Consider the following 22,512-nt stretch of genomic DNA (forward strand, 5'->3'; position numbering starts at 1 on the left):
TCGCCCAAATTCCCTCGGTTTTATCAGTTGGTTATGATCATGATAGTTTATGAACTATTTCCAGTCGTTTACGTTCCTGGGAGTGAATACCCAAGGCCCCCGCTTTATATTACATACAGCACTCTGTTTGCTCAGGACGAAGTTTGTTGGAACTGCTCAAGCAGGTCATCGACGAAAATTTTAGTTGGGACAGCAAATTTCAAAGAATCTACTGAGAGACAGCTTTAAAATGAATTGATTTTATCACGACCCGAATCGCATCCCATATATCGGATCATCAAACAATTAAAAGTTGCATTCGAAATTCGAACTGATACTGTCATTTCAGTTGGTCCACTTCCGGAAAATAAAACCAAAAAGGCTATCAAAAGCAGTCTCTCCCAAATGGGCATATTCCAAATTTCGAAATAAAACGAAAAAATAACGCTTCTACGTATCATTATTCAAACTGACTCTCTCTCCCCCTTCGCTTCCAAAAACAGAGGAAAAAATATCCAGCCCCCAAACCAAACTTGCGCGCGCCCCATTTGCGTTTCACATCCAGGCGAAATTGTGTAATGAATCCATTCCGTTCCACTCGAGCACAAATCCGGGCAAAATTAATGTGCCACAACATCAACGATATTTATTACCATCCGGGACTCGGTTCTCTATGTTAGTTAGTTACGACGACGGATGCCGCTGAACTGAACTGAACTAGTTCTGGTACAAATTTCCCCAGTTTGCGCCTGAATTCCGGCAACCAGACCATAGTGGATGCTGGCTGGGATGTAAGTAGGATCTGCGTGCGGGGGATGAATCTCGGGGACTCTGACAACAATTGTCTTCATCACGAATTGCGTTGAATGAAGGGCGAACTGCTTGTGACTTGCGACTGCCTGTACAGGGGGAGAGCGAGGTGGCTTAGCTCAGTTTGACTGACTGACTGGCTGGCTGGCTAGCTTTCTAGTTGACTGACGTGGAAAGGCTGTGAACAACAACAACAACCGCCACAAAAACCGCAAACTGTACAGCGCTTTTACTCCATTTTGCAAGACCACAATGGGGTTTCTCTGGGAAAGAATGAAGTTGGGAATCCCAGCATCTGGCTGTGGAACATCCTATAGTTTGTTGAACGACTACTGCTGATCGGTAATGAAATTTCATCAGAATTATCCCTTGCAAAGTATTTGAAATATTTATATTATTTTGTGGATTTCGTAGAAAAACCATCATTGCAATCTACTATCTTTGAAGAAAAAAACTCGGGAAATTGCGTTTTGTAACAGTGCACTTCTTATTTGTATCAATTTGTTAACAACAAAATTGGCAAATTTTGAGATACGATGATTTTACAATTTGACGGAGAGTTATGATGTTTAGTTTCCCGTCCGACAAAAACGGAGGGCACAACTAACAGGATGAAGATTTGTTGCTCCTAAACCGAAAACTTTCATTCCGCACCGTGGAACCGAAAGGGCGACGACACGTAGCGGGTGGTGAGGAATAAGTTTTGCAATTTATTCTCATAAACCTCAACGTTTGGTGGTTCCCTTGGTGAATTTCAGCTCAGTTCCCTACAACCGCATGACTGAGATCAACTTAAGCTCTAGACATCTTTAGTTATGATAATATGAGGATGATCTGATTGAAGCTTGAAATTATATTGAAATCCTATAGTTTTTAGTTGTCGCTTTACTGTGTATGGGCGCATTAGGGTGGCAACCAAATGGGGCATGTCGAATTCCGATTTGCACATTCGTTCAAAAAACTGGCCTGTTAAAATTTTTTGCTCAATTGGTCTTGATTTAGGGGTGCTTTGAAGCGTTTAAACTATCGGTTGTTGACCCTTACAAATCATCAAAGGAGATAACTCGAATAATCATAATTTTAATTTTGATGCTAAATGACTTAGAAATGAAACTTCGAGATCCGGTGTTATATCGAAAAAAAAATCCCAAAAATCGGCTTTTTGGGCTCCTTCCGTTTTCTGGAAAACGGGCCTTTTCATAGAAAACCGATTTTGGTCAAATTTTATTTTTAGATAACATCAGATCTTGACGTTTCCTGCATTCCCAAGTAATTTTACATAAAATTTTATAATCTCGATTTTTCGAATTTCTTATGGTGATTTTTAAATTTTTCAATTCGATTTTTGACAAAAAAAAAAAAAAATACAAAATAAAACCAGATGTCGATGTTTTATGCATTTTTAAGTCATTTGGCATCGAAATTCAAATTTCGATTTTTCCGATTTTCTTAGGTGATTTTTGAGTAAGAAAAAACGAAACTTTGAGCGCTTTGAGGCACTCCTTAATCAAGTCCGATTGAGCTGGAATTTTGCACAGGTCAGTTTTTGGGCCAATCTACACAATGTTCATGATTACTTTTCAAAATTTTGTCATTTTCACTTTTGTAAAGGTAAATTCTAAACCCAAAATTTAGCCTTGACTCCAATCATGAGTTCTCCATATTTCAACGTCATTGGCATAAGATGTGGACATCAGCGGCGATGATTCTATTTGAGACCGCCGGCATTAATCTCCTAGCTCAACCAAAATGCGTATGACTGAAGGAAACAAAATAAAAACGTTCTCATGTCCATCCCTGTCCCATCACAATATTAAAGAGGATGGAAACATCCACCAGCATAGGATAAATTGATCTGCTTGGTCAATGCTCTGCGTGTGTATAAGGGTTGCCCGAAATTGAACTATATCTGGGATTCTAGGGTCTCAACCTTGAAATAATAACTTAGGGTGTAAAAAAATGTACATGGCGGCAACTCAGAAAAATGATGTTTGGAGGTCGCACTGATTGAATTTTTTGAAAAAAGTTCTTTTTTTTTCGACATGTTTTCCTAATAAAATTCTTAGATCTTGAAAAAATATCAAACATGTGCCTGTTATATTTTTAAACATTATTTGTAATGTAAGCTTTAAACTGTAAATTTTTTGGAGATTGTTTCGGACTCGTAATTTGTTTGTATAATTCTGCAGTATTTAGACCCTAAACAATATTTAGACCCCTAAACAATATTTTCAATCAATAAATAAGTGTACTTTTGAATGAAGTTTCCAATCAGAAACGGACTCAAAAGATACGCAATATTATGAAATAATATTATGATAATATTATGAATTGCAACTTTGCAGAAGAATAGTTATAACTAGTTGGTTCAAAGTTATTCAAGTTTTACTGTGTGAAAAAGTCATTATAGTCAATTTTTCAATTTTTTGCTAAGGAGTTATTTGAATTACGATGCGGATAGGTTGAGGCCAATTTAAGAGTTAAAAGCACTCAAGATATCCAAATTTTTCATCTTTTATCGATTTTGAATTACTTCTAAGATTCATGTCAAGTTTTTAAACTTTCGTTCTCAACTACTCTTTCCAGGCGAGATCTGAATCGGGATCATACTTTCGCAATATAAACCTTTGACATTATTGAAGCCAGTGATTCCACATTAAAATCGGTATAAATACCGATTTTTTCAAATATTTTTAAACAAATTATTAAAAGGACACTGAAAAAAAATGGTATTTTGCTAGTATCGCGATTTTAAAACATCATATTTTCTGTTTAAGTGCCTATTATCATTTAGTATTTTCATGCTTCTCAATTCTTTATACTGAATACTATACATGGGAACAGCATTTTCGGTGCCTATGTTTAAAAAAACTGATTCGGGAAAATTTTGGATTCTGAATTCAGAAAAACTATCGGATTTTTAATCTATCACCTTTAGTTCTGGTGACATGGCGTGTTGAAATTTGATGACTAAAAACTGATAAACCTACATGAAAACTAAAAGCTGATTTTGAATATATCCTTCATTCAATCATCATTTTCGATTTTTTAGATATTCTTGTTTCAGAGCTACAACGTTGTGAAAAAATGAATTTTACAATTGTTAGAAATTTGAGTTTATACGATTACATCTATACTGACATCATTTACGAAAGCCATTGAGTATTTGATTTTCAAGATTTTAACTCATTTAACAACTTTGTTGGCAACAAGCTGGATTCCGATCCGGACGATCATGTGTGGACCACATCACAACGCCACGAATAATACTGGAACAAATCAACGAATTCCAGGACTCTCTTCTGCTGGTGTTCGTTGATTTCGAAAAAGCATTTGACCGACTGAACCACGAAAACATCTGGGCTGCTCTTAGACGACGAGGGGTCCCAGAGAAACTAGTCCATCTCATCGAAGCACAGTACAAGGCATTTTCGTGCAAGGTCTTGCACGACGGTGTCTTGTCCGAACCAATCCCGGTAACTGCTGGAGTGAGACAAGGATGTATTTTGTCACCGCTGCTTTTTCTCATCGTAATGGATGAGATCTTGACTGGATCGATTGACTGTAGACCATACCGAGGATTGCCGTGGAACACAAACACAAACACAACAAGTCATGCAGAGCAAACTCGATGACCTCAAGGAAAGCTCCAAGGCAGCAGGTCTCAAAATCAATGTCGGAAAGACCAAGTCGATGGAAATCAACACAGAAAATCGTTCCAATTTCGTGGTAGCTGGACAACAGGTTGAGACAGTGGAGTGCTTCCAGTATCTTGGTAGCCAGATTACGCCTGATGGTGGTACCAAGAAGGACATCGAAACCCGGATCAGAAAAGCCTGATTTGCGTTTGCGAGTCTCCGAAACATCTGGCGTTCACGCCAGATCTCTCTACGAACTAAGATCCGAATCTTCAACTCAAACGTCAAATCCGTATTGCTGTACGGGTGTGAAACTTGGTGCGCATATGCGGTGACGACGCGAAAACTGCTCATCCGCGCTTGTTGGCCTGGCAACTGGATCTCAAACGTTGAACTTCATCGCCGCTGTCATCAAAAGGCGCTAGAAATCGAGATTCGGGAACGTAAGTGGAGATGGATTGGGCATACGCTGCGAAGGGATGAAAACTAGATTTGCAGAGAGGCGTTTGACTAGAATCCATATGGGCATCGAAAAAGAGGTAGGCCCAAAAGCTCGTGGCGGCGAAGTCTAGCCGCTGAAATCCGCACAGCTGACGAGAACCTTGGCTGGCAGCAAGTGAAGACGCTAGGTCGGTAACAACTTTGTTGAAAGCTGCGAAACGATTTGACTTATGGTTTTAAAAATAACAAAAACTAAATTTTTCATTGAAATTTCTCTAGAATTTCGTCAAAATTTCCGTTTTATGAAGATTAAAAATTGTACCTTCAATAACATTTTTCTCGGAAATCAAAATTACTCGTGGTCTTCGGAAAGTTGATTATTGAGTGAAAACCTTTATTTTCAATGAATTTGTAATGTTCTATAGCTTGGCCAAAAAATTGCACAAATTTAATTTATGAATTTCTACCAGTTTCCAAAAGTTATCTAAAAAATAGAAAAACGAAACAACGACAGTAAGATAAAAAAGATAAAAGATATACTGAACAACTGCATTGTTTATGTCAATTGACATTTGATGCGATGATGGTAAGGGCAAATACACACACAACAAAAAATCATCAGAAGTCTTCAAAACCATCCCAAAACAGCAGTCCATTTTTTTTGCTTTTTTTAAGGGTCATATTGTCATATTGTGTCATGGTAGAACAATAATTTTACTTAACCGATTTTTACAATTTAGATCATGTAAATTTTTGGAAATTTAGCTCTAATTATGGACTATGAGTTAGTGAATTCCCGGATGTTTTGATCGTTTCCCAGGATTTGTAAATTCTTGATTTTTTCTATTCCCGGGAATTTTCGGCATAGACACTCTACCCCTCATTATCTTAGTGAATTTTGAAAATTAACAAGAAATATTTACTCCAAAAAACTTCATTAATATACAAGGTGTTCAACAAGTTCGAACATACTTTTTTGTCGCAACAAGTCGTGAAATGTAAGACTTTTTTGTTCAAATTTGGACGGTAGGACAAAGAGTAAAAAAATAGGACATGTACTTCTAAAGTAGAACGTCTGACAACTCTATGAAGACAACAAACCGAGTGGTTAAGCTGGCCAAATTGCAAGCAATGAAATTGGACCACTGATTGATCATAAGCCTGCAACAATGTTAAGATTGTTCTGGATTAATACATAAGTCCAGTAACTTTTATGATGAGTTTTAGCTGTGATAATTTTATTGAGTCCGTCTTTCACACAAAGGTGAAACGGGGTTCAATTGTACGAATTCTGTCCGTAACGATTCACAGTAGGGTAAACGTTATTCAATCTAGGAACGATTCTAGAATTATTCTTTCAACTGCAGTCAATAACCATTTAACTACAGCATCGAAAAGAAGTTTTCGATGACCATGTCACAAAGCGACAATCACTCATCTTGAACGATTTAGAAAGCCCGCTTACCTTACACGCTCGATTTGTTATAACCATTTATAGTTCTTAAATAACCATTTTATGATATTTACTTCAAATCCGCCAATATGGTTATTTTTCAATAATTTTTCCTGAAAGAATTTTAACCATTTTGGTAGTTTTCGAGTATAAACCAGAAAATGGTTGAATAATTTGATGTTCTCTATATCGCCATTTTGAAAACGGTTCAAATTGCAGCCGAACGCCCATAAAGCAATTTGATTTCTTCCGCGGAACAGCATCCAGTTTCCCGAAAAATCGGTTCTGGGAATCGTGGAAACTTCGGATTTGTAGGAGATGGAGAAAGGTAAGTGATTTATTCAAATTATTTGTCGATTCCAACATCATAAAAAATTTCAGGGTACCGATTGGATGAATCCGGTTCAATTCCGTGTTGGGAGTATCAACAACATTGAGAAGGACGAGGCCTCGCTCACCGGTCCATCGTTTCCAGCCACAGCAAATGGAAGTACAAAAGGAATCGTTTATCACACCATCCGGAAGGAGCTGTTGTTTGAAAAGCGGTATGTTTGAAAAAACATCACCAGCCAATCGAAAATTATTCACCAGGCCCTCTTTCTCCACCCCTCACCCCGTTAAAAATAGCAGTGATAATAGTATTGGCCATCCCGCAGGAGCTCTTTTTCTTATCAGGTTTGGTTAGCGCTCGCGGGGGAATTTTACTTCTGCTACCAGGTGATTCGGCTGCTGTTGGTGTAAAGCTGGTGACAATTTCAATTATTCGATTGATTTTTTATAATTTTTTTGAGAATCATAAATAAATAAGAATACTTAATTTAAAAATTCTGATTGTTATTGACAGTTTTTTGAGAAATCATCATGAATCTGAAAAAGCAGCTCATTTGAATTTCGGTTGAAGAATAACCATTTTTCAACTTCTCCTCCAGAATCCCATTCGGTTGAAAAATAACCATATTCGAACTTCTCCCCAAGAAGTCATTTTATGACTTCTCATGAAGAACTCATAAAATGACATTTCCCGGGAAAAGGTCAAAAATGGTTATTTTTGAATCGTAAATGGTTTAATAATTTCTAGCGTGTACCAACTGGTTCAAAAGACGCCCATAAACGATAAAAACTGGCCTCCTGGGATCGGGTGCACCATTTTTCTTTTGCCCTCGTAGAATTCTTCTGCCATAAAGCGAGAAAAAGGAAAAAAAAAAACTTTTGGATTGCTTCGATTTTAATCATTCTTCCGTTTCCGTGCTGCCTTTTGTGTGCCCCGCCAGACAGCCAGCAGCCGCCATGGTGGTCCACCGTGGATTGACCCGCGGGGAATATTTGCGGATAATTCAAAACTTGGAGGGTTCATTACGGTGAAAGTTGATTTAATCATTGACGGAAATCGTGTTTTTCCCCTTGGCGGGTTTGGATTTTTTGTTATTTGGTTGCGGGTGAACTGTTAAGTTTTGTACAAAAAAAGTTGTCTCTGGAATTGATAAAAATGACTTTAACTTAACACAAAAACGAAATGAAAGTTGGTCGAAGCTGAAGATTTACAAATTTAATCGAGGAAATGAGCCCACGTGGGTGCTGGAATCAAGGCGATTTCCTTGCCTTACTCACAGCAACCATCCGGTAGATTTTAATGCCTGGTAATAATTTATGAGGGCTTAACAATTCAGAACAGAGCTGAATCTAAAAAAAAAAAACAATTCAATTATAACATTGATACAGTTTTTTTTTCGTTCCAGGAACGAGTCGATTCGTCATTCAACCTTACGGGTGCAATCACAGAAAAACATCGCCTGTCATATTAAATATGAACTCGAAACGTGTTCAAATTATCAAAAACATCTAAGAACAATTTATGTCTTCCGTGCGAAGGCGAAGCGTTTCAACTCCACGAGCCAGCTCCAGCGTCAGACCCAGACCTGGTTCCTCCAGAACCGGAATGAAACCCCCGGGAAGATAATTTATTTATGAAAATGTTCAACCGTGGGTAATTAGCATACATTATGAACCCGTCCTTGTGTCCCCATGGCAGTCGTTCTACTCCGGGGTTGTTTTCCTCCACCGGGAACAGGCACCAAGCGTCATCGAAACTTCGTTGTGTCCCGCCAGGACGTAAATGGCTGGCTGCACACATACACTCACTCACTTACTGGGCTGGCGCAGCGCCCGAAGAGGCCCAAATAGGATAAATAGGATTTGCCATTAGCATCCAACACCACGTTTTCCCTTCTTTGAGCGCACACAATGAAAATAATTACTTCATTGTTTTTCAACTAGGAACTCGAGTTAAGCTGAAAATTTGTACCGATTTATGAGTTCGGGAAATGCACAATTGTCTGCCGACTTACGGTAATTGGGGGTTAGAAATTTGCTGAAAATTTGTTATTTTTTCGTACAGTGTATAAAGCCTCCGCCGGCTGGTTTATTTATGTTGCGAAGACTTTTGATGAAGTATTCAGGGAAAGAACTCATTATTTTTGATTTGTCTAACATAAATACAAATCTCGGAGCTGAAGATGATTAGAGGAAGAGTGAACCTTGAGTTTATCAGCTTAGTTTTCGGATGGAACTGTCACCATCTACCCTACCACGGCTTCAATTTTTGGGTCCTGTAACGGCTCTCTCTCTCCTCTTAATGATAGGCTTCTAGTCAGGATTTACTAGGGTTCTTGAATGGAAACAAGGTTGAACATTGCGGGAAAAACAAATCAGGAACGTGTAGCGCCTGAATGCACGCAACCACCCCTCTGTGGTGGATTTCAGATTTTTTCGTTTCAACCTGTTACAGCCATCGATCTCAATTGCCACAGGATAGAAATTTATGATTCTTACTGGAACATGGACATTAGTCAAATGGCAATTTTGAATATGTGCTAACCTAGATTTACACGATTGACACTTCACAGATAATATCGTAAAATCAATCAATCAGAGATTACACTTACCAAGTACGATTCCCGGGTCGTGAAGGTAACCGGATCCTGGGGATCGCCACTGGGGCACTGATAGTCGACCCGTCCGGCAACCTGTATCAGCTTCGAACCGGTCCGGGCCAAATCGATCAGATTCAACCGTAGGGTGTCGGCCGAAAATTCCACCTGTTGGCACGAAAGGCAAAAACAAAAAACACAAAATTAACAATTCCGCCACCCAGAAAAACTACTCATTCATTAAATTCTCCCTTCTTACCTTCCGCAGGCAGCCGACGAAGTTGTTGTGCACCCGAGCGCCCAGCAAGGCTCGCGGATTCACCGCACCACCCACGTAGACCCGGGACGACGACAGCATGGTGAATTTTCCGGCGATGTGCGAATGGTCGGTGTAGACGTCGTCCACCACGGCCACCAGCTGCGAAAAGTGGTAAGTTCCGCGAGAAACGGCAGAGAAACAAAAGTTATTCATAAGTTAGCGAAAACGGGAAAGGAAATGCGAATCGAATGGAAAGTTTGCCACCATCATCGTCGGCGTCGGGAGCTAAATAAGGATATCAACTTTTAATGATGTTTATTTGTTGAAGGATGTTGAAAAAATCGTAGAATCGGAAGCTTTTATGAGTTCAATTATTTGAAGCATAGACATTTTCAAACGTTATATTTTTTTTTTGTTTTATTTGGGATTCTAAGCCTCTAGGGTTTATTCATCCCAACGAACGTTATAATTACGATCTATACGAAAAATCTATAAAACATTTTAAAGAAATAGTTAATTATTGGAAGCATTATTCTGCTTTTACATACTTTGTTCAGTGAAAATAATTTCAATTACCTCCTTAGAAGGTATATTGACTGGATTAAAAAAAAACCTCCATAAAGAAAACAGATTGTTCCAGAACCTCTATAAAAATCAGCCAATGCAAGATGTGACATTTTCTTAATTGATTTTCCTTATTGATTGTGCGTCAGATAATTACGCTAAATTAGCACGCATTGATGGATGTGCACTACAGTTGCTATAGAAACTTATCACAAGGCTGAGCATTTTTTACCTTTTAAAACCTTTATGTTTGGTCGAAATTTTGACAATTATGTAGGTGCAGACATTCCAAAATTGCAATTTACGTCGAAACTTATGTAGGTACTCCTCGGAGAACTTACACAGCTGGCAATCTCCAGTTTCCATAACTTATCTCGTGCATACAACCTACTACTCTACTATCATCATTCATCTTGCTCACTAGAGAGATATAATTTATCTTTCCGTCGTTACAGCATCGATTCATTACCGGGGTCTCATCTGCTTATGCTTGGACAAGTATTGTGAGTGAGTTCAGACGGGTATCGTCCAAAGTTTCCGCTTAGCTGCTACCCAACAACCGTGCTGTCCGTCTCCCATCGAGACGAGGTAGGTACCAACAACTTTTTTCCCGGGGCATAATGTCAAAAAACAAATTTTCTATCTGCTATCGGGGGAACTTTGACCGAACTCATCCCCCGACTCCGAGAGCGATGAGAAGTGAAAAGCGAAAGAAATATAATGAGTAAACTTAATACCAATTAGCGTCTCATTATTTGCGTACCTACTCTTTCGTCGCGTTCCGGGAGGGTTTTCGGAAAAGGATGATGTGCTTTCGCGTGTCGGGAACTGCTGCGTTTGGAAGTGATGTTCCATCAAAAGCAACCCACATCTCCATTCAAGAGGTGGGGTTTGGCGAAGTTAGTTGGTGCGTGCTGTTGCTCATTAGGATGCCAGCAGCGCCAACTTCGTTCAATCACCTGTCAAACGGCATTAGGGAGAAAGTCAGCTTTCCACCAACAGTTGATAAACACTCTGCTAGCTAGAACTATCCACCCACCCATTTACCGACTTATTTCAGAAGCGCTGCAGTCTTGCATAGGCAATAGTACTAAAGTTTGAGCGGGCGTTCTCATTTCAGTTTTAGTAACGCCAAGAAGCGTCTCTTACACAGAAGAATTAATGTCTTCTCTGTCGGGGTAAACTTGAATCAACTACTATGTGACAACTCATTAATTCCCGCTCGTTGGGTTGCTTTGATGCATCACGTACCCGGTGGCTGTGCTGTGATGTGACACAACACCCGGCTTGCTTTGTAGCGGAGGAAATTGCCCAGCTGCTGTCAAAGGTTGCGATGAGGAGACAATTGTTTCCCAGTAGGGTTTAGCTACTCAGAGACAAACAATAGGACTACAGACACTGTTTGTAAGGGGCTCCCTACTTCCATTAACTGTTGAGTTGGGTGAAGTAAAAGTTCTGAATTTGTCAGAGTATAACACTTCGAAGGGAAGGCACTGAAGCGGGAAAAAGAACGAGTCCTATGAACTATTTTTCCTGCTGAAATGAAAAGATCTTTTCAGAGCGAGCAATGCTTTGATGCTGGAAGTGTGATGTAGTAATTTCAGCAATTCGAGTGTGCAAAAACGGGCTGACGTTGCACAATGAATGAATACGCAGTTGAAGGCTGTTTTGGACGTGTGATAAGCGCCAGGCCGTGTTCACTTATTTTAAAGTTGGGAAAAATCTATAAATCCAATCAGTTCAGTTAGAGAACTGAAGATCATTTTTTTCAGTTCAAAATTTTGTCTTGTTGCGGCCTTGAAGTTGTCAGTTTTGCCCTTTTTATTTTGGATGGAATTGAACTTCTATTCTCCAAAACAGGGTTATCAGCTGTGAAAGAATTGTTGACGATAGAAAGTGGACACCTGTTTTTTAAGTAAATTATTTTGACAATTTTGACTATTTTGAAAATTCTGACCTTTTTGACAATATTGACAATTTTGTTAATTTCAACAATTTTATCAATTTCGACAATTTTGACAAATTTGACAACATTGACAACTTTGACAACTTTAACAATTTGACAATTTGAAAATTTTGACAATCTTGACAATTTTTGACAATTTTTACCATTTCGCCAATTTTAACAATTTTAACATTTTTTACAATTTGACAATTGTGTCAATTTTGATAATTAATAATCTTTTGACAATCTTAGGAGTTTTTAAAATTTTGACAATATGACAATTTTGACAATTTTGACAATCTTGACAATTTATACAATTTAGAAAATTTCGATAATTTTGACAGTTGTAACAATTTGGAAATTTTTTAAAATATTAAAAATTTTTGCTATTTTGACCATTTAAACAATTTTGACAATTTTGAAAATTTTGACAATTTGAAAATCTTGACTATTTTGAAAATTTTGACAGTTTAACAATTATGAAAATTTTGAAAATTTTGAAAATTTTTACAATTTTGTTAATTTGATAATTCAAAAATTTGGACAATTTTGAAACATTTGTCAATTTTTAAAATTTTGCAAATTTTATTTTGACAATTTGAAAATTTTGACAATTTTGACAATTTTGACAATTTTAATAATTTTGACAATAACAATTTCGACAATTTTGTCAATATTGTCAATTTTGTCAACTTTATCAATTTTGACAATTTTGACAACATCGACAATTTTATTTTTGACAGTTTTAACAATGTTGACAATTTTGACAATTTTGATAATTTTGACAATATGGACAATTTTGACACATAAGACAATTTTGACAATATGGCAATTTGAATCATTTTGACAATTTGAACAATTTTGACAATTTTGACGATTTTGTCAATTTTGACAATTATGTCAATTTTGACCATATCGACAATTTTGAAAAATTTGAAAATTTTGACTGTTTTGACTTTTTTAACAATTTTGACAATTTTGATAGTTTCGACAATTTGTCATTTATTTTTTTCAGTTTTTGATTTCGAGATGATTTGGCATTCTTTTGAATAGCTAACTGATTCGCAGAAAAATAGTCTGGCGTTGAAAATAACTGAATGACTTCAAAATGAGCTAGTTGACTTTTAGAAATTTCGTCAGACTTTCGAGAGATCTGATAGACTTTTTCAAGACCTGACGGATTTTCAGAAGAGCCGTTTGGCCTCCCGATGTCCTGATTGTCTTTCTGGAGAACTCATTCAGTCCTAAACCGTTCTCACCATGTTACCAATAACTGTTCTGAAAAGCTCTATTTATGACGATTCAAGCACAGTTCCCCCAACTTCACCAAAGTTAATGCTGCAGCCGCGTTCCATTCATCATCGTCGAAAATTTAAATGAAGATTATATCGCACCATTTCCGTGACAGCGGAAATGGATCAATTTATCCGATATGCATCAGGCAGCGCCAAGAAATCGTGTCGTGTGCTTTCGGAAAAGGTTCTGAGCCGCTTTTCTCTCTCTTTTCTTTCCACGAAACACGACTCCCGAGGCAGCACAATCAATTGAATCAATTGATTGACTTTCGCATGTGAGCTTGGTTGCCTTCCTACGACGACCCAATCGACCGACTGTGGGGGTAGTAGAAACTTCGTAGAATTGAATTTTGGCAGCCAGTCAAGCAGCCATCGCCGGTTCCGATTCCGATGAACGACAATATGTATTCTGTTTTGAAAGGACAGAATTCGTGGGTGAGCGAAGCAAAAATTAATTTAACTTTCAATTTCGAGCCTTGAATAATACTGACTGACTTGGCTGTCGGTTTTGTGCTTAAGCAGAGCACGATCAGACTTATGGTTTCGATAAGCAAGAGTAGTCCGAATTCGAAATGGGGTTCCCATTCATTAAACTTATTACCCGAAAAAGCAATTCAATTACTTGAAATTATGCGTCAAGTGAATTCATATGTTAATATTGAATTACAGAACCTCATTGCCTCACACCAATTGAAAGTTACTTGAGTACAGGGTAGGTATCTCTCTTCAACAGACCTCAGTTATTAATTTCTGAAAATTTTCCTATTTAAAAACTTTTTTCGCTTAAAACTTCTTTTTACAAGGAATACAATTAAAAAAAAAGACAAAAAATTAAAACTCGTTACTTAAAGTTTGGGCGGATCCGAAAACCGTTAAAAATTAACCTGTCAAACTTCTGGAATGAATTCCATTACAAAAGAACTGTTCAAAATGCGAATGCTGTACGGCGGCTGCCTTCCGGGAGCAAGATATCTCAGCAGCTTCCGGGCACAAAAAGCAAAAGAAAGCGGCATCCCGGTTGTTCGTTCAAAATTCAACTCCTGGAAAAGTGAGAAAGTGAACATAAAGCGCCACCGATGCTATAGGCGAGTAGAGAACCTACACGGGAACTCGTAAGGATTTCGGTTTTTTTTCTCTCTCAACTTTCCAGTCAGAAACCTACTTCTTCTGGTGGTGGTACTGCTGCTGCTACTGTTACTGCTGCGGCTATTTGGTGGAGTAAATAAAAATGCAAATAACGTCATAAATTAGGGCACGGAATTCAGCAAAGCGGAAAACATCCCGTGAAATTTCAACTTACGAACCGAAGCAGGGGCAAAGCGAGTTTTGTTCACTTTTTTGGCTTGAAGCGTTAATTTGAAGTTGGCTTTCCGAGTTTTGCGCGAGCTTTTTTTCTCTCTTCTGACAGTTGGCTGTTGTTGTTGGAAAACGAAGAAGTTGTAAATGGTATTTCGAAATTTGGCGTTTGCGAATATTTGTGAATCAAGTAGGCTATGGCCAGTATAAGATGTGGTTTAAATGTTTGCAAGACAGGTAGCCTCTGGTCGGTTAACAAAACACGTGTTTTGGTTGTTTCATGGAAATTTTTGTTACTGGGTTGTTTTTCATTAAAGAAAACTGTAAGATTCATAAAAAAAATATGATAACAGTTCCACAGTTGATAGAATTGCCAACATTGAAAAGATAGTCAATTCTATCGATTTTACAGTTAAATTTATTAAATTTTGAAAAATTTTATGATTTCAGTTTTTTAAACCTGTGAAATTTAGGTAGTTTTGATATTTTGTCAGTTTTTAAATTTGATCAACTTAGTCTATATCATCCATTGGTAGTTTTTAACATTAATGAGATTTTTTTTTAAGTTTATCTATCTTGTCAGTTATAAAAAATGTTGTTTAGCTTAACTTAACTGAGTTTATATGACTACTCACATCCACTTCGAATCGTTGAACCCGAAATACTTGAAAACTGTTCTTCAAAACGAATGTCAGTTAAAAAAATGTTTTTTTGTCGATTGAGACAATTTTGACTTTTTGAAAAAGTTTCAAATTGTTAATGCTGTTAGTTTATAAATTTGTTCAATTGAAACAATTTGCCTTTTTTTTAAATTTATCATATTTGTCAATTTAGCCAACTTTGTCTATTTTAATAAATGGTCAGAGAAATAAAATGAGTGAACTGACTAAATAATAAAAATAACATGAAAAATTAAAAATTTACACAAAAAACCCGAGAGAAATATATAAGATGCCTTTCTAATACAAAACCATTTTTTTTTTCATTTTCACTTTTTTTTTCATTTCTGTATTTTTGTGTTATTATTTTTTTATTTTCGTTTTTTTTTTTCAGGCATGGCATGTACGGGGTCAGCCAAAGCAGCCGCCCGCTTACGATATGCGGAGCTGGAAAAGGCAGTTAAACGAGCTTGTAGACGAGACAAGAGAGCCTGGACAAACTCCCTAACCGAAGAGGGAGAAAGAGCCGCCGCCAATGGAGATATCCGATTACTTTATGACATCTCTCGCCGCCTCAGTGGTGCAAGGACTAATGCAAGAATGCCGCTAAAAGACCGAGCAGGTCAGTTATTGACCGATCAACAGATCAGCTCAAACGATGGACTGAGTACTTCGAACAACTCTTCAGAGTCACGAATAGGGATGGCCAACAAAACCCGCAGGCCGAAGCGCCAACAGTAAGTCGCATAAATGGCGTCAACTCGGAAGCGCCCTCGCTGGCTGAAATAGAAGCGGCAATCGAAAACATGAAATCCAACAAAGCACCTGGGATCGATTGCATCCCTGCTGAAATGCTGAAAGCCGACCCTGCCCTGTCAGCACAAATGTTGCACCGTCTTTTCGCTGACATCTGGGATACTGAAACATTCCCGGCCGACTGGATGCAGGGTATCCTCGTAAAGGTCCCGAAGAAAGGAGACCTGACAGAGTGCGGTAACTGGCGAGGCATAACGTTGATCTGTACAACCCTCAAAGTACTTTGCAGAGTGATCCTGAACAGGATCCAGAAGAAAATCGACGCAACACTCCGACGGCAACAAGCTGGATTCCGATCCGGACGATCATGTGTGGACCACATCACAACGCTACGAATCATACTGGAACAAATCAACGAATTCCAGGACTCTCTTCTGCTGGTGTTCGTTGATTTCGAAAAAGCATTCGACCGACTTAACCATGAAAACATCTGGGCGGCTCTAAGGCGACGAGGGGTCCCAGAGAAACTAGTCCATCTCATCGAAGCACAATACGAGGCATTTTCGTGCAAGGTCTTGCACGACGGTATCCTGTCCTAACCAATCCCGGTAACTGCTGGAGTGAGACAAGGATGTATTCTATCACCGTTACTTTTTCTAATCGTAATGGATGAGATTCTGCCTGGATCGATCGACTGTGCACCGAACCGAGGATTGCCGTGGAATCCTTCATCAATAGAGCAACTGAACGACCTTGACCTGGCTGACGATATTGTTTTGCTCGCCCAAACACAACCAGATATGCAGAGCAAACTCGACGACCTCACCGAAAGTTCCAAGACAGCAGGTCTCAAAGTCAATGTCGGAAAGACCAAGTCGATGGAGATCAACACAGGAAATCCCTCCAGTTTCATGGTAGCTGGGCAACAAGTTGAGAAAGTGGAGTGCTTCCAGTATCTTGGTAGCCAAATTACGCCTGATGGTGGTACCAGAAAAGACATCGAAACCCGGATCAGAAAGGCCCGATTTGCGTTTGCGAGTCTCCGAAACATCTGGCGGTCACGCCAGATCTCTCTACGAACGAAAATCCGAATCTTCAACTCAAACGTCAAATCCGTATTGCTGTACGGGTGCGAAACTTGGTGCACATATGCGGTAACGACGCGAAAACTGCAAGTATTTGTAATCCGCTGCCTGCGGAATATCACCCGCGCTTGGTGGCCTGGCAACTGGATCTCAAATGAGGAACTACATCGCCGGTGTCATCAAAAGGCGCTAGAAATCGAGATTCGGGAACGTAAGTGGAGATGGATTGGGCACACGCTGCGAAGAGATGAAAACGAGATTTGCAGAGAGGCGCTTGGTTGGAATCCAGAAGGTCATCGAAGAAGAGGCAGACCCAGAAACTCGTGGCGGCGAAGCCTAGCCGCTGAAATCCGAACTGTCGACGAGAAACTTGACTGGGACCAAGTGAAGACGCTGGCTCCAGATCGTCAACAGTGGAGGTCTTTTACCACGGCCCTATGCACCGGAGGATCGGCGCGGGATCATCAAGTAAGTAAGTAAGTTTTTTTTTCGGGGAGTTTTTAAGGTTTGCAGTCTTGTTTTTAGCAAAAACGACGTTATGATTTAGGTTTCCGTAAATCAAAACGTCGCTTTTGCTCAAAACAAGACTGCAAGCCGAAAAAACTCCCCGAAAAAACATATTTCCAGTCAAATATTTCTACCACAAAAAACTTTTTTTCGTAAAATTTTCAATTTGGTCATTTTTTACTCTATTTTCATTCTGTGATTTTTGGCATTTTCGTCCATTTTATCAATTTGCCATTTTTTTTCCTATTTTATCAATTTTATCTGATTTACAAATCTTGTTAATTTAATCAACTATGTATTTTGTCAATTCTGTAAATTAAGTTATTTTAGAAGTTTTGTTGATTTCGTCAATTTTGTGTTTTTTTCTCGATTTCTTGAATTCGGTCAATTTAAGAATTTTTGTCAGTTTTTTTATTTTGGAAAATTATGACAATTTGAAAAATTCTGTCTAATTTTTTTTCATAACTCCATTATCCGGTGCGTGCGGTGGCTTAAATAGCCTTTATTCGTTTTTTGGGAAAAATTACATAAGAGAGCTCTAATTTGGTTCAAAATTTTCAAATCCGAGGTTACTTTTTCCATAATTTAATGAGAAATATAGGGGAATCGAGGGTAGAGTCAGCCATAACTCCATTTTCCGAAGATTGTATTGGCTTAAATTTTCCCAATTTGATTTCTCGGGAAAAATCACACACGAGAGGTTCGTTTTTGTGCAATTTTTTTTAGTTCAAGGTAGTGTTTTTCTGAATTGTTCACAAAATAAAGGAGAATTATTGGTTAAAAAGGCACCAAATCTCTGTTTGTAAATAAGCTCGTGTGACGTCTGAAACTGTGTCCAATCGATTTTTCGGACATGTTCACTAAAGCAAAGTATATTTTCATATATTTGGTCCGTGTAGGAGGGAAGATATTGAATTTCTTCGCGGTTTATACACTTTTTCCCTATTGCACAATGCAGCACAGTCATCTCAAACCCAGAACCCCATAACGTGCCTATTTGCCTAGGCATACTTTTTGTAAAGCGCGTATCCGAAATGTGGAATTGCTTGTTTGATATTGATTTCGTCAATTTTCGCAATAATTGTGAAAGTTTAGACTGTGTTATCATGTTAATCGGGTTTATTATTTTTAATTTTTATCATTTTTGTTAATTTTCCTTTTTTTTGTGATTTATACCGTTCTACTATCAATGGTGAATTTTATGTTTTTTGATGTGTATGTCATTATATTTTATTCTTTATTTTATCAATTCTGAAAAACTAGTTTTTTTGTCATGTTTGAAATTTTTTTTCACCTTTCGTTCTAGTCATTGTAGGCTTTTTTTGTTATTCATTTTATGTTTATCAATTTTGGGGAGTAGGCTTTGATTTTATTGACATCGCACGCATTTTATTCGAGCTCCGTGAAAATTTTTAATTAAATGAAGTTTTAAATGTTAGATTAAGAGTTGTATTGCTCTTAAATGTTTGTGAACTGCATATGGAGTTTATTGTGATATGGTGAAACAAAATATTTTCCCAACGCGGGTGAGCAATTGAAGTCAGAGAAATGTGCTATCATGGTAGTGAATTTTCCTCCAGATCTGTCGCTGTTTCCTTGGGAAAGATCGCCAATAGTTGGCCAAAAAGAAAAGTTGTTAGAAAAAAGATGCTGTAAACATGTGCACTATTGTAAAACACTATAAATAATCCTACCAGCGTGGGTTCGCCATTGCTGTTTCTTGGAAAAAAATGGAAAATATTCTGGCTAGTGAGTTGTCCCTCAGATCTTCCACTGTTTTCTTGGAAATGTCCGCCAATAAGCCAAAAAAGAAAATAATTTTAGAAAAGTTGGTTCCCAATGAAATTGGATGTGCATTTCTCCAGATTTGAGCTTAAAAAATTGGGAAATGTTTTTTAGTAGAACAAACCAGGTTTAATGGTGCGAAAAAAGTGTTTTTATTTTCAGCTTTTCAAAACGTCCTGCTAAATTGGCTTACTGGGACCTGAAAAATTTCTATAGTTGTTATTCGAAGGTTTTTTTTCCTTTAGAGCAAGTTCAATGGTGTTGAGGGAAAGTGGTAGAAATTATGACACTTGCAGCACGTTTTGAAAATTTTACTATGCAAAAATGTTTTCAAGATCTTTGGGCGTTAATTTTTTTACAGCACGGTTTCCATTTTAGCCGTTTGTGATAGAAATCGAGCTATTTTTGCATCACAGCATGCGAGAATACAACACGTGTTGTAAAAACTCTTGAAGGCCACGGATCTTGAATTGTTTTCACATGGTAAAGTTTTCAAAATGTGCTAAAATGTCAAAATTTCTACCACTTTCTCCCAACACCAATGAACTTGCTCTTATGAATTCGGTTACATTGATAGTGTGGTAAATTGTAATAATGATGAATAATATAAAGGATTTTTTTTATTTCGAGCAGTTGGAAGGGAGTAAAATGGCTCAAACCTGTCCCAAGAAAGTGGTAGTCTGCAATTAACAATATTTGAATGTGGAATCGAGTCTTTCCGTATCGACTCGGGTCGAAAGACCTATCAGCCACTGGTGGGTTTTCATACATACATACATTCATGTCGTTTTTATCAATTTCATGATGTTTGGTATTTTCCTTCGGTACCCGTTTTTTTTATTTGAAAGTTTTGGCAATTTTACAGCTGTAATTTGATTTCTTTTTTTGTAATTTAAAGGTAGCTTGTCAATATTTTAGAAATTTCATACTTGTAATTGCTTTAAATCTTGTAACCTTATTATTAACCTTACTGAGAATAAAAAAATGTTTTTTTCGACAATGTTGACAATTTACAAAAATGTATACAACTTCTTATTCTGAAATTATTTTTTCATTTATTTTTAGCATCGATTCCTTAGTTTTTATTTTAACAAATTTAAGATAAGCTCCTTTGTTAACTTTTCTGTCAATTGCGATTTGTATTTGAAAATTATTATTTCTTTCAAAACTTTCATATTTCCAAATTGATTAAATCCTTGAAACATCAGGAATATTTAAAATCATGTTGGAAATACTCGAAGCATTTTAAATTTTTGAAGATTTTGAGTGTAGCACTCGATTGTCAGAATAGATTGCAAATGGTTAAAACATCATTCAAAACAAAGGATGGCAAACTTTCTAAATTCAGTTCACTCCTACAATTTCCATCGAAGGTCTCAAAAATCGATTTGAATCGTAAATAGAATTTACTTACCCGACAGAAGCTGGTTATCGATGAAATCTATTACATCCACGGGAACGAGATGGCACAAGGCGGACGTTAAAAGCACACGAAAAAAAAACGAGAAGAAGAGAAAGAAAATGATGGCTATCGTCGTTGTCGTGAAATGGAATTTCAAAAATAGAACTGCTTGCAATTATCATTCACAACTGGGGCTGCTGCACACTGCACCGGATGCAGGTCGACAGGCAGCCTGCTCGCTGCAATGGGTCATCAAAATTTCATTAATTTGAGTTTTTTTTCTTCTGTGCTGTATGGTCGTTGCTAGAGCGTCTTCTACTGCACTGTTCGAAAAAGATGGTTAATGTTGCAAACATAGAGGTTGATTTTTAATGTTATCGTTTTTGAAGTGGATTCGTTTTGATTTGGTGCTATTGTTGCTTATTTTGTTGATGAAATCCCTAGGGTCGTAGTCTCGGACACCTAAACTTCACTTTGTACGTAACCATTGTTTTTTGAATTGTTTTTGGGTTTTTCGCTATTTCCATTAAAAACTGAAATTCGGAAGTTATTGTTTTCGCTTGAACGTGAAAAAAAAAACTCACAGTGCAAGAATGTAAGAGCCGATTTCGGTCATTCGAACAAGAAGAACCACATAAAATGAAGCTTACCTCCTGTATCCGCCGATGCACCGTAACTTTGTGCCACTGGTGGTCGTCGAAGCGAACCCGGGCCGGCTTGATGTGCATCTCCTGTTTGCCGTTGGACAATCCCATCGTAAGCGACACTCCGCCATCCCGGAGGGCCAGGTTCAGGTAATCGGTCCCGTGGCCTGGTTATTTTTTTTCACCAGCAATTCCACGCCGCCACCGCAAAAATCGAGGACGGGGGGGAATGTTGATGGGGTGGGTGGGCAAGAAGAAGTTCGACCAGTAGCAATTAAATACGATCAATGTAGTCGGTAGTTTATTGTTGGCGTTGAGGGATTGAGGAGAAAAAGAAAACGAGATTAGGTTAGTCGTGTATTTATTTTAGTTGCTTGAGCGCTTTTCCGAAAGAAATCGATTCTTTCTCTAGGAAATGGCTTTCGATTGGTTATAACTAGGGAGGTTCTGCTGGCAAGAGTGTAAGAATTGTTTCCGCAATGGGAAGTTTAAATTTATGAGACACATTGATAAACGGTAGACCTAAGAACATTTGCTTGAAGCACGTGGTACTGGTTAAATTGTAAAACATCTTGACCCCAGACAATTGTTGAATCATGCAAGTGCATTAAATTGAATCTTTATTGTTGATGAAAGCACCAGCGAGTCGGACTGTATTACAAAAGAACTTTATTCGTGATTGAGTTAAGCTTCGAATCCGAAAGCGCGCTTTACAAACTTGAGACGAAAAAAAAAAAAAAATAAACCGACTTCGTGACAGATTTATTCGTCCCCCCGAACATTCCAAGAGTATGTATGGGGTTATTAGCTTTTCCTATAAGTTTTCGGGCCGCCATCGCCGTCTTCCTTTGTCGTCGTAAATCTCGCGGGCAATGAAGTTGGCCAAACAAATTGCATGTCGCGCTGTTAGCTAGTTTTTGGCAAAGGCTTTTCCTGGCTGCCTCAACTCGATTGGGTCACAGCCACGGGCCACAGCACTCATGATGATGATGATGGCGTGGCGATGATGATGACGATGATGATGATGATGTTTCCCCTAAAAGCTTTTTGATCGATTGGTTTTCGCG

The 22,512-nt window shown here is 38.0% G+C and overlaps 1 protein-coding gene across 6 annotated transcripts in view; it reads right to left on the minus strand.

The window, feature by feature from the left end:
- LOC129747393 (neurexin-1-like) overlaps positions 1–22,512 on the minus strand; it is a 113,500-nt gene that overhangs the window by 28,912 nt on the left and 62,076 nt on the right. For all 6 annotated transcript variants that reach the window (XM_055741605.1, XM_055741635.1, XM_055741627.1 and 3 more), the window contains exons 3-6: positions 21,452–21,612; positions 20,814–20,840; positions 9,508–9,666; positions 9,264–9,416 (exon numbers count right to left, since the gene is read on the minus strand). In XM_055741605.1, the coding sequence (XP_055597580.1) occupies positions 9,264–9,416; positions 9,508–9,666; positions 20,814–20,840; positions 21,452–21,612 (500 nt within the window). The remainder of the gene's footprint in view (positions 1–9,263; positions 9,417–9,507; positions 9,667–20,813; positions 20,841–21,451; positions 21,613–22,512) is intronic.

The sequence above is a fragment of the Uranotaenia lowii genome, chromosome 1 (assembly GCF_029784155.1).
Source record: "Uranotaenia lowii strain MFRU-FL chromosome 1, ASM2978415v1, whole genome shotgun sequence".
Lineage (NCBI taxonomy): Eukaryota > Metazoa > Arthropoda > Insecta > Diptera > Culicidae > Uranotaenia > Uranotaenia lowii.